At 47.3% G+C, this 12,883-nt stretch overlaps 4 protein-coding genes across 4 annotated transcripts; 3 read left to right on the top strand and 1 right to left on the bottom strand.

Moving 5' to 3' along the window:
* Positions 1–233: 233 nt before the first annotated feature.
* Positions 234–1,793, top strand: N7515_006837 (uncharacterized protein; the record flags this gene model as incomplete). The annotated part of the gene is made up of 3 exons (XM_056667581.1): positions 234–552; positions 616–1,548; positions 1,597–1,793. The coding sequence occupies 3 exons, from the start codon at positions 234–236 to the stop codon at positions 1,791–1,793; spliced, it is 1,449 nt and encodes a 482-aa protein (XP_056521177.1).
* Positions 1,794–5,545: 3,752 nt separating this feature from the next.
* N7515_006836 (tyrosine-protein phosphatase) lies at positions 5,546–6,478 on the top strand (the record flags this gene model as incomplete). Its single annotated transcript, XM_056667580.1, has 1 exon — positions 5,546–6,478. The coding sequence occupies one exon, from the start codon at positions 5,546–5,548 to the stop codon at positions 6,476–6,478; it is 933 nt and encodes a 310-aa protein (XP_056521176.1).
* Positions 6,479–7,485: 1,007 nt separating this feature from the next.
* On the bottom strand, positions 7,486–8,391 carry N7515_006835 (uncharacterized protein; the record flags this gene model as incomplete). The annotated part of the gene is made up of 4 exons (XM_056667579.1): positions 7,486–7,608; positions 7,687–8,160; positions 8,241–8,282; positions 8,338–8,391. The coding sequence occupies 4 exons, from the start codon at positions 8,389–8,391 to the stop codon at positions 7,486–7,488; spliced, it is 693 nt and encodes a 230-aa protein (XP_056521175.1).
* A 697-nt stretch (positions 8,392–9,088) lies between these two features.
* On the top strand, positions 9,089–10,950 carry N7515_006834 (uncharacterized protein; the record flags this gene model as incomplete). Its single annotated transcript, XM_056667578.1, has 2 exons — positions 9,089–9,725; positions 9,989–10,950. The coding sequence occupies 2 exons, from the start codon at positions 9,089–9,091 to the stop codon at positions 10,948–10,950; spliced, it is 1,599 nt and encodes a 532-aa protein (XP_056521174.1).
* Between the last annotated feature and the right edge of the window lie 1,933 nt (positions 10,951–12,883).

Raw genomic sequence — 12,883 nt, 5'->3', positions numbered from 1 at the left:
GGTTAGTACTCACTTAGTAGGTGGTTACTACACTGTTTATGACGAAGGGTCTACGCAGTATAGGGGTTCCCTTCCAAATAAGGAATCGGAGACCAAGCACACCTATATCCGCCGAATTTCCCTGTCCACAGCATCTTTCTTAACAATACCTCATTTATTAATCAAACTATTCCATACCCATCACTCGTGATATCACCTTTTGATTTTACTATATATTCTATCTTACGGAAGAAATGACTCGATTCGTGCCTTCACAAAGACCGAAGCCAGGAGACACGGCAGTCCAGACGGAGATCAACGCAGATCTAATTGGACTCAATGAGGAAGACACAAAGGTGGCTGGCAATCTGCAAAAGCAGACAGCTTCTATGCTCGACCTCAAGAACCGAAACGAGACAGCGTCACTCCTTCTTTCAGAAGAAATCAAATATTATGACAAGCTAATCTACCTTCATCAAAGCACACCTACCGACAATGAAACATCGTGGGACTTGCTGCGATCACGGCAAGATAATATACTAAATCTTATGGAAGCTCGGAAACAAAATAGGCGTCTCGAATATGAGATGGAGGAACAGTGAAAAATTATCTCGCGTCTCACTCAATGCCACAAAGAAGCCCTCGGCCAGTTTGAGCAATACACGGCGAAGATGGCCATCAAGCTTGAAGAACAGACGAAGGCGATTGCCGATCTCAAATGTCAAAAGGGACAGCTGGCTTCTCATCTTCAGGAAATGACCAAGATCGAGTTATCACGGGAAAAACGAGAAGTGAAGATGACTGAAACAATCTTCAATGATGCTGGCACGATGCTCTCTGAGCTCGACTATCAGCAAGACTTGATTGACGGATTGAAACCAGACGAGGTGGCTTACCTCCAGCCAAACCATGATAACCTGGTGGATATGGCTCGTGCCATTAAACAATGGACGAGGGAGGACGGGGATTCTGGGATTGTGTTCAACTTCGAAGACGACATTTCATGTTTTAAGCAGTTATATGAAGACCTATTGTCTCGGTTCAGCAAACAGTCTTCGGAGCTCAAGATGCAGTCCTTCAAGGTCCGCAGCCAGCAAAGAAAGATTGACGAACAGAACGAGACTATATCCAAACTCGAAGCCCATAACGCAAGAATTGCCGGTGATCTCGAGGAACAGACCTTGAAGCTGACTTCCATTCTTGACGGCGAGGACGACTACACATGCAACGCATCGCGGATCGATGAACGATGCACCGAGCTCTTTGGCGAACAGGAGAAAGCACTGAAGTTCGAGATCGATCAACTGAACCACCGACTCCGACCCCTCGAGGGCCATGTGTTCAACTCCAGACAGAAAACGTTCTGCAACTACCTCCGCGTCAACGGCTCTATCAGCGCGGCGGAAGCCAACATCATGCTGGACAGTCTCAGCCGGATATCCTATAACATGAACATGGCGGAAATTGATGCGCGCATGTTCGGAGACAGACTGTCCGGCCTAGGTCGTGATTATATCCCAGATTTCGTCCGCATCTACGGGGTCCTTCCCTGGGAGTTTTTGAATTCAAGTAGGTCGGGCTCTTCTCCTAGCGTTCCCATTGCTAACCCGTAATCAGGTATCATGAAACATCCATTCATTGCTCGGGTCTTCAATGCAGTGGGCGCAATCCGTCTGGAGAATAGGGAACTCACTGACATGACTCGCGATAATTTCGCTCGGGTTCTGAAGTTGTTGGAAGGTGAACAGTATGGGCAAGCTATCATGCACTGCAAGGGGATGACTGTCGAGGCGAAACCAATGAGACTGGAATAGGTACGAGGACGACGAGGAAGATTATAGCTGTTTTTGCTTCTATCTGTTGGATCTGCTGCTACTGGCACATAAGGAGAATTACCTAGAATCTCAATTCCATTGCTTTTGTATTACCCAGCCGTGACCACTTTGCACCCATACCCTTCATAGTGTACTCCAACTTAAGATCCTCCATACTGCTGTCTCCTCTTCCGACTATTAACATGTCCCCATCATGTTCCTAACTACCGCCTCTGCCTGCAGAGACTAACACTGTGATCCCGATCACATCGCGGACAATCATCAGTACGATGTTTAGGCAACGAATGCGTCAAGGAATGCGCAGTGTGAGAAATGAACGGATTGGCATCCATGTAGACCGGAATAGGAGTGCGGTTGGGTCTGTGTCTCCGAGATCGCCTGAATCGGCTTGAGGGTTGAGATTGGGATGATATGACCAACACGGGTGTAATACTCGAAGGCATGCTGAGGATGCTAATGCTAAAGGAGTTCGTATGCTGTACTCTTGTTAGTCTTCGCTGTAGGAGAGGTTTTTCGACTAGTTAGTATGTACTTACTGGGTTCAATGTAAAGGACTGATTTGATCGTCTTCAGCCCGGGATTAAGGTCTTCTTCTTTGAAGACGAGTGAGACTCAGAAGTTGAATGGATCTGACCTAGAGATCTGGCTGGGATACAACCTCGTGATATGCAAGGGAATCAGGGTATGCAAGGTACCGAGTGGCGATCTACACAGACGATCTCTACATATCTGAGAAGGCCGGGCTGGCAGGTTCATGAGTAGGCTGATATTATCTAACTATTCAATTCTTTCTCTAGGTAGGTAAGAATAGAGTTGAATAAGAGACACACAAAAGATCTCAATAAATGCAGCCTCTAACTAAACCCGAGGCTCCAAAGGCCAGAAACATTGGAAGGGGCACGTGCCACCTTGGCACGTGCCAACATAACACTCTTATCAACTACAACGGGGTCACACCGTGACAAAAATGGAGCTGCGCGATCTGTCCCTCTCTACTACTCCCACCAACTTTTGAACTTGTCACGTGTGCCTTCCCATGCCGTATGCGCTGTTGTTTATGCGTTGTCGCAAAATTCAATAGTAACGGACTCCCTCCCTTGATGCCTTGGTCAAAAGCAAAGCAGGATGCCAGTGCCCAGGCTACTGACCGCAAGAGTTGCAGCAAATAAACCGTAGGTCTGAACAAAGCTGTAAGGCATCAAGAGCGTCTCACTTATAGGCAGTCGCATGATAGGGAAAGCACAGCTGGGAATAGTGATAAATAGTCCAAACAAAACCCAGATATACCCGATGAACCTAGAAAGCGGCTCATTACCTCGAGCTAAATATAAAATTCCGCCTTTCGGTAATTCCAGAGTTCGCAGGTACTTCCGAGCAGAATCTTCAAGTAGTATGATGAAAGGTGTCAGACTTAAGATGAGCAAAAAGCCCAGTCCGCCCGGAGTATTGCTTAGGATTGCACTGAGGCAATGGACGATAGCTGACAGGGTGAAAACCAACATCACTTTTGCATATCCTTGGATCCTCGTACTGCAGTTGCAATGACAAAGCCTTGTGAGCATATTCTCCGCGACAGTGGAGAATGGCCAGCGCAAGCACTGATGCCACAAGTATCTGGAAAGTCGTATCAGTATTGGGTGCTAAGGGGCTAAGATGAATGATACGTACGCCCAAAATCTGCGGAAAGTATAAGCATCCGACATACTCCCAAACAAAGGTGGCCACTGTTCCGCGTCTGTTACGCCAGTGATTACCCCAACAATTGAAAGAGCTCTATAACTGAGGTCAAGAAGTGTCTTCAGCGCCAACAGGAAGACCATGACAATCCCAAATCGTGCGACGAGACGGCCAAGTGACAGCTTATCGTAGAGGAAAAACTCCGTTCCAGGCGGGTGTGAATAGCTTTGGTGTTCGGAAAAAAAAGCAATGTAGCCATAGTAAAGGAGATCCAACAGAGCATACTGCCACAATACGACCGACAACTGACGAATGATAAATCTTTGACGGTTGACGTAGCCATCCCGCGTAGAAACCCAGGTTGGAAATTTGGGGACTTTCTCAATTTGCCATGGAGTGCCTATGCCGCGCGGGCTTGAAATAAGATTCCAGGCAAGCCGTAGGTTTCGAAAGACGTGGAAGCGTTTGGCAGACGGTGACTTGGCAGGTATATGATTGTCAAGGCTGATAAAAAATAGTAGATTCAAGCTGTGGATCATCCTAACCATAGAGAAAAAAGCGTGGGCCATTCGCAAAGCTGCAAGACGGTACAGCCTGGGAACGGTAATAATCTCAACGGAGAAAAATAAAAGTAGAAGCGAAATTCCCAGAACTCGGGAAGTTGAATGGCTCACAGTAGTCGTCATCAACGTGGATGTGATTAAGTACTGCGCTGCTAAGCAGCCCAAGGTCAGGAAAATCAGTGAGGACATGACTTTCGAATCGACAAAATGGGAGGTGATGGGACCCAAATAAATCGCCCTTCGGAGGCAGCATTGAGTGAGAGAATTCGAGACTTTATATCGAAGAGACTTCAGGTTTCGACAAGATGAAGAAAGCAATATTGCGAACATCATTCTTCGCCCTTGCTTGAAGAAAAGTCTCAACAAGGAAGTATCAATCTGCGGAAGACAGCTTGAACCTGGATGTATGCAGGCTATGCGTCTAGGAACGCTGGTGAGCTCTCAGTAACATTCGCGTGTTCTTCAGCCAAGCCAAGCTCTCGCTTTCTATCCGGCGGGTACCAACGGCTGATGATTTTCTGCCGTTGAGTGAGGTTTGTCTTGACCATTTAGCTCGGCGATGCTCATATGCTTGTCTGGTGTTGTTTGCGAGTTAGTCAGATATATCTTTCGATCGGCCGAGGTCAACCCTGAGCGACTAACCCAATCAGAAGAGTGTTATGGAGGTGTAGAAAGGTTCGGATCTCGTGCATGAGGGTTAGATTCGGACGATAGAGATGACGACGGAAAAGTAACGAATGACGTCTGCTGCATGATCAAGGCCGCGGACACGCTATGGTTTGGAAAAACAAACTGTGATAACCTACGGGACCAATGTAAGGGGGCAATGAGGGAGTCAGAGAGAGACGAGGCCAAGGGGGATGAGGCTGCAACGGAGGGTGCGCACGCGACTAAAAGACAGAATATCAAGAATAGACCTGAACTTGCGGTGTATACATACCTATGGTAGCCCACAGTGTCATATAGATACCCCTTTCATCCATGCGTTTGGCTAGATTCAATCACACAATAGTATTATTGCCTAATTTAAGGGTAAGGGATTGTTCAATTTGTGGTATATAGATCCGTCTCCCTAAAGAAGCTTTGCATATAGATAGTGAGATATAATGACTCTTATAGTAAGGATGCTAAACAGGGGGTAAAGGCAGTATTTCACTTTTCTAAATGAAGATATATAGGACACCCACACGCGCCGGTTGGCTCCGTTGGGCTGGTATGCATGTGGTGACGGTCTTTCTCAAAGGAGCCCACGGATCACTATAGGAACAAGATTCAGACGGCCCATAAAGCAAAGCCTTGTGACATCATTGGGAAGTGAGGAGGTAATTCGCTGGTGGATATACGTTGGCAGCTTTTACCCCTGTTCTTGGCTGAGAGATATCCAACCATACGCACCTACTTAAAGTGCAGCAATTCTCATGTATGAATGAATACAACCACTGTCCTATAATTCTCCATTGACGAGCAAAGAACCCACTAGCTGTCAGTTCAATGATAGGCCTTTTCGAGACCAGTGAGGTTGCTTTCTTACCGATGAATTCCATTTTCCGCTTCCTACGATCTTTTTGGAAAGCAAAAGACAAATCTGATTCCAAAACTCCCAGCCCATCCGATGAGACAAATCGACCACCCTGGGCCAGGGAGCTGGACGGTTTCTACAACTTCCGAGACATTGGCGGCTACAGGGTCCCAGGCAACAAGGTCGTCAAATCCGGTATTATATTCCGCAGCGCCAATATGGACCATGTAACACTCGCCGGAATCCATGCGCTACGGGACAAGCTCGGCGCCTGTTGCGTGTTCGATCTGCGTTCCAGCGGAGACAATGGCCAGCCGAACCCACAAATAGGTTCGGAGCAAGGAATCACGGTGCATAGTGTTACAGCCATGGATTGGGAAAAGAGTAAAAAGCCCGTGCAAGAGCATTTCTCCTTGCTTGCAAGCGACCTACTTGCTTCTTTTATGGTAATCTACCAGCACCTGGCTGTCGAAAGTGCACCGGCATTCCGCGAAATTCTCACACACATCATCAACAAACCCGGTCACCCGATCATCATCCACTGCGAGCTCGGAAAAGACCGTACCGGTATATTCATTGCGATTCTTCTCAAATTGTTGGGTGTAACGGACGGCGAAATCGCAGAAGATTACCACCGCACTGAGGGCCTAATCGATAGTCTCACCGCGGTCAAAACCGAGAAATATCGTCGAAGTCCATATTTGAAACAGCCCTTGATTGCCATTGAGAAACACTTTTTGGCCCCAAAGGATGTCATGGAAGCTTTCTTAGCTCACATCAATGACACCTATGGAGGAGTTTGTGGGTACATGCGATTCATAGGGCTTGATGCGGCAGATATCAATCGAATCAGGCAGAACCTTTGTTTACCGCTGGAGTGTACACATCAACTTAACTGGAGATGATCTTTAGTCGTCGGACAGCCCAGACGCAAAAAGAAATTGGTTGTATGGCAACTTGGCATTCGGCTGCGATTCTCCCTCAAATTATGCACCCGATGATGAGAAGGGTGAGGAAGCCACACATGCAAGCCACAACAGACGGGTACGGACGGGAACCACGGCTCAACACGGGCTAGCACACCACTTCCAGAAAGGTGTTCTCGGAACGCCACAGAGCCTCATACGCAGATATTCTTGCATAATTAGAAACAGCAATTGATGGCAGATCACCGATTTTTCTAGTCTGCAAGTTTAGGTTGCGTTTAGTTATCGGTCATCATGCTGTCTAGTTAACGTAATTCACGGAGTGGATCACACCACTGGGTTTATCACCGCAAAGTCATATCTCTGCAATCGTGGTCTATAAGTGTTGGTATCACCAGCTAGGTCCTGTGTACACAGCTAAGTGGACAGTTGTGCTTAACGCAATGGTCTTGTATTCTGTATTGATTGATTGATGTCTAGAAGGAAGGTACCCCTGGATCCCAGTGAACACGGTGGTTCTTGGCAGTCACATGACCGGGTTCGTAGCTTGGCGCAGGAACGCGCCGGTAGACATAGATATGTCCCGACAATAAGGTGTTTCTCCAAGCAGATTGCTATATACGACAGGCCTAGATGGTGTCGAGCCTTAAGTTTTACCAAGTCCACGTCAGTTCCCAAAATCTTTAGTTTCAGGGCCACGGCGTAAGTCTCAATCTTCGTTTCCATTAAACTCCTTCCAAGGGATATAAACTCTCTCATTGTCTTGTCTATTCTTAGTGTCTGCTGAAGCCAACGAAGTCTCAGTCAGAAAGCCCCCCCAATGCTGTCTTCGTCACTGTGTGAAGAAGCCGTAATTTCTGCAAGAGAGCAGAGCTAATACTCGATAGGTTCGGCTCCGACTATCAGAGCAATTGGCGACTGGGCGGACTTCTAGGCTGCAGAATAGCGGCGCTATAAGTGCGCTAAATGAGCGATATTCTCGACACTCAGGTATGATACCCCTTGAAATCGTACACCAATCGGCCGCAGATATGTCGGCCTTTAGAGCCAGTGACGACCAGTCTGCGCGTGAAGTACCGCTTCTCGTCGATCATTTCAAAGCCCCAGATCTGTCCAAAAATCTATCAATACTAACAAACATATGATCGACTCTCGAGTATAAGCTCCGAGATGGGGGCACGGCTTACCTGTTCTACTTCCCAATCCGACCTCACACTTCTCTCATGCGTGTGCACCCACAATCCTCGACCTTGGCCATCCCCTGGCTCCTCTACAAGAAATCCTTCAGAGATAGAATTTGTCTTATCAGCATATGGAGATATTTCTCCTCTCAAGAACCGTTTGATATCCATGTTTAGTGGCCCAACTTGTAACTCAAAGTCAGGTCTCAAACGGCCATCATTCTTAGAGCCGGAGGAAGCTCGGACGAAAGAGCTCCTGCACTCCGCCTCTCCGAAGAAGTAATCGAAATGTTGCTGGGCCTTCCAGTTTAGCGTGCGCGTCTCTGTAGTCGAAGCAAGTCTCCCGACGGATGGGGTTTGCAGGAAGTCGATTTTAACGACATCTTCCCCCGTTTGTGAATTCAAAGTGTGAGATGTGCAAATTCTGAGACAAATGTCTGTGACGGCAATTGCCTTGCGAAAAAGCCAGTTTATTTCTTGCTGTATTTGTTTAATTCGTCCCGGATTAGTCTTGACTGAAGTCCTGAGATGAAGAAGAAAATATGTTCGAAGATACGTACCAGTTTGAGGATTGGGTCTACCTCACTAGACAGCGCCTTGTTCTGAGGTTACCTGTGGTTACTATCTGTCAATGCTTATTGGGGAAAGTAATTGTACCAGAGTCCAGTTGCCATTGAGGTTATCAATGGTAATATCCCGAGGCGTAGCCATGGGAAAGTCTTTTGAGCGCAAGTGTATTTTGAGTAACTGAAGTCTCGATTACAGGAAAAGTGATTCTTTTGTATCTAGACAGCGGACCAACCCCACTCAAATGACCTATCATGGACTACCTTTTCAGAGGCTACTGCGTACATGGCATTCAGCAAATTTCATGAGCTAGACGTACCTGCCCATATGCTATCCTTGTTCCAAGGTTGACATACCCCTTGATATGTTACCCCTTGCTGGCCTATCCCTTGATGATACAAGGTGTATTGGTGTCAGTATCTGAGCTACTCCACTTACATGCTACAAATCACGTAGTGATGTAGAGAATATTAGTGCGGGCAAGTAGGAGTATCAGATGAGTGTTTTACTTTCCTGATATCATTACAGCGGAATCCGGCCTATCAGTCTTTCTATTGTTATGAGACTACAAGGGCAAGTACTTGCAGCAAGCAAACCTGGAAATCGGGCATCAGATGGGCGACGACGACAGGGATGTGTCTCGAGTCTCGCGACACAGGCATCGAGGCTTGGATGTAAGGGCCGGTTAGTAATCAGAGCTGATCCAGCTTGTTTATTTTGTCTTGCTTTCTGGTTTCCTATTCCATATGGATCTTACTGAGAGCCCATAATTATGTGATTTACGTGTTAAAGTCGGTTGGGTTTTATATCCTTCCATCTCCTCAATTTTACACCTGTAAAGATGTCCACCTCGCCAAATACAACATGTCTTTCCAACCAGCAGGGATCCGTCTTGTCATCTACAGTGACTTGTCTCGATGGGTTCCACTGCCCCAACAACAAATTGGGAAATCCACCAGAGATCTGCCCTCCCACCACCCAATGCCGTCTGACGAGGCTTCAGGAGCATCACAACATCTGCAACCATGCACAGGGCACATACGAGCCAACTGTGTGCCAACCAGGCTACTATTGTCCATCAGGAGGACAGAGTCAGATTCCATGTCCTAAGGGGCATTTCTGTCCGCTAGGAACTGTGGAGCCGTTTAAGTGCTTTAAACTTTCTGCATGCCCAGAGGGCAGTACAAGAGAACTCCCAACCGCTGGGCTTCTTTATGCCGTTCTTTTGGATATAGTCGTTGTCATGTTTGTTGCTTGGCCGTTCCTGTCCGGATGGATACGCCACCGCTCGCGTGCGAAACTGGGTGGAAAGCCGGGAGAACCAGTCTCGGAGAGGGAAATTGAATGCTGCGGAAGAAACACACCGTTCACCACTACTGAAAGCAGCTCCCACGTCGCTCAGTTCTTCCGTCCACATCACTCTCAAGGCGCTATCCCTGGCATTGAGGTGGCATTTCGCAGTCTCAGCATGCGGCCAAGTGGGTCAAGTGTCGAAACCTTGTACTCACAGGATGGGACCATTTCTGCAGGTTCTTTTTTGGGAGTAATGGGGCCGACAGGTTCAGGAAAATGTGGGTCTCTATTTCAAAGATCTGAGTATTTGCTCCATGACTGACGAAGCTCTATAGCAACTTTTGTGAAAACACTGGGTGGAAGGATCAATCCAACTACAGGGTCGGTCCTCATAAATGGTAACACTAGCCAACCAGCTGAGTACATCTATCGATTTAATCTTCCCTAGCCGAGCATGAAAGTCTGACTTTGAACAGATTGCGTGATCTGGTGGCGCTCGTCCCCCAAGATGATATTATGCTCCCTGATATGACCGTCCAGGAGAATATTCTATACTCATCACGGATCCGGCTCGGGGGGTCGCGGAAGGACGTTGAAATTCGGCGGTATGTTGACCATCTTATAACTAGTCTGGGGTTAAGCAGTGTACGCAATCGACTCGTCGGGGAAGTAGGCGGAAGAGGTCTTTCAGGAGGCGAGCGGAAGCGCGTCAATATCGCTTTGGAGCTGGCCGCTGCGCCTAGAATTATCGTGCTCGATGAGCCCACATCAGGTTTAGACGCGAAGACTGCCCTTTCGGTAATCGAGCTTCTCAAGTCCTTGACAACCCACGGAGTCACTGTAATTTGTGTGATTCACCAACCGAGACCCGAGATTTTTTCGTCTCTTGACGATATGCTGCTCTTAAACCGTGGACGACAGATCTACTTCGGTGCGGCTGCGGATGCAAAACAGTGTTTTGTGGATGCGGGATATAATTTCCCTGTGGCATCCAATTCGGCCGATACGATGATGGATATCTTGTCATGCTATGATAACATTGATCTGTGCCAGCATAAAAAAAGCAGTCCTGGATCGCCGGGACGAGATAATCGAGATTTGCGCGCGCCACTTAGTTTCGTCAGACAAGGGCGTGCATTATGGCATCGCCAAGTTTTCTTGGCCTTCATGCGAGGCGTGAAACAACAAACGAGACAATATCCCAGTTTCCTGCTTGAAATTGTAACTGGCGCAGCTACAGGGCTCCTAATAGGCCTATCCAATTACGAATTCAAAGGACATTTGTTCCAGGGATTGTTCCACCCTCCGTTCCAGCTCTTATCAAGCCCTGTGAGCTACCGACTGCTCACAGAGCAAGGGATGCTACTCTGTCTGACAATTGGTAAGATGATTTACTACTACACTACATGAAGAAAAAACTCATTGATTTTTTTTCAGGATGTGCGGCTGGCCCAGCGGGCGTTAAAATCTTTGGAGAAGAGAGTGAGTATCATAGTATGTACCCGTGTCTCATCCGCGCAAGTCTCACATTATGCTCTTAGAACTCGTATTCCGCAGAGAATCATCCTCAGGCCATTCCGAGAGCGCCTACTTCCTCGGCAAGGTCCTCTCCACCCTGATTCGCATTTTTTTATCGACTTTGCACTTCACGGCATTTTACCTGATACTTACAACACCCATCGCGTCCTTCCCAACCCAGCTCGTACTCAACTTATTGTATTTCTACTGTATGGTCCCTTTCTCCACTTGAATCACGAACGCTGACTGAAAGATAAGGTATCTACGGTGCAGCCAGTATAATATCAGCTGTGACATCCCCAAAAAACGGGCCTCTGATTGCCATGCTGACTAGCGTGTTCTTCTGTGCCCTTTCTGGGTGTGCGCCCCGGCTTGTGACGGTCAAGGAATGGAATTTGTCCTGGCTGTGGTATATTTGTCCAGGCGTATGTTCTTTTCTACCTTTTCTTAAGTCTGTTTTGTTAACCGAAAGTTGATTTAGGTGTGGATATCAGAAGCCAATTTTAATGAGTATACTAGCCCATTGGCTTATCTTTATGATATCGGACCCGCAGCAGAGATGACTGGATTTATCAGAGGAAGGACAGGATTTGACTTATGGTATGCCTTTATTTGGTTTGCGCTATTCCTATGGCTTTTCGTGCTAATGGCATTAGGATGCTCTTCGTGATCGGGACAGTCTACCGCTTGATCGCATACTCGTTGTTTCTCATTTTCCTGCGGCGTGGATAATGTCGCTTTTCGACGACTATGGGAGCTAGCGACCGACGATAATTTGGCGCTGCAATCAAAGAATCAGATTTCGGGGATATATCTGATAGCCAACTCCATTCAGACATGTGTGACCGCCATCCGCAATTCTGCATCTGTGAGACTCCGTGCAACCGACAATCAACTGGACACCGCTGCCAATGGTGTCGTCTAGTGCTGCGTAAACGTATGCTGGAATATATAGCTCTAAGCCGCACCGTAATATCTGAAGTTGCTAAAAGAGATGAACTTGGGCTTCGTTATTGAATCTGCCGAGATTGGTCAACTCGAAGCCGATGTAAAGCACCTGGAGCGTATTCGGACAGAAGACGTGCGGCCAATGACGTCTTCGATGCGAATTGGTAGCTTTGGATTCTTCTGGAGCCACAAGTGAGAAATCCTCCTGCTTGGTTCAGCCATCATGAACGATACAGAGCTAAGGGGAAGCAAGATGGAAACGCGATACAGTAACGGAAGGGCTCACAATAAGACCAAAATGTAGCCGCAGATCCTTAGAAGCCGATGGTAAAGTGGCAATTGTCAAGATCAGTGTCCCTGAGTAGCGGTCGGGTATATATTGGGTGATCCATGTAGCATCAACAGCATCAACTTCGGGCACATGGATAACTTGTTCAATAGTAAATTGAGAGAACAAAATGGCCATCTGTGCTGCCTCTGTGGCACGAAGAATTGGAGGGGGCTGTGGCATAGTTGGTATATAGTAAGATTAGCCCAAGCAGATGGGAGAAAAGTTTGGACTCACCACCATGCATTTAAGTGATCTGAAACGACTGGCTGGAAAGCGTATCCTCGGGAAGAAGGAGGAAGAAAAGGTCAAATATATACTCTGCTGCAGGTGGCGTTACTCTCTGCTGGTAGCTGGGAGGAGTATGATGGGCTTGAGTTCCTATGAATTCAACTAACTTCCTAGCCCGAAGTGGATTTTGATGTAACTGCCTAATCACTTAGAAGGATCATAATATGGCTTGATTTGATCCTGGGACTATACAACCAGCTTCCCAGGAACAAGCTCGTCGGGTGTCCTACAATATTGTAATATCTATACCTTTGAGAA

The sequence above is a fragment of the Penicillium bovifimosum genome, assembly GCF_028826915.1.
Source record: "Penicillium bovifimosum strain IBT 22155 chromosome Unknown utg000005l_segment0_segment0, whole genome shotgun sequence".
Lineage (NCBI taxonomy): Eukaryota > Fungi > Ascomycota > Eurotiomycetes > Eurotiales > Aspergillaceae > Penicillium > Penicillium bovifimosum.
Note: the sequence above shows the minus strand (reverse complement) of the source record. Positions and strands in the feature narration are given on the sequence as shown.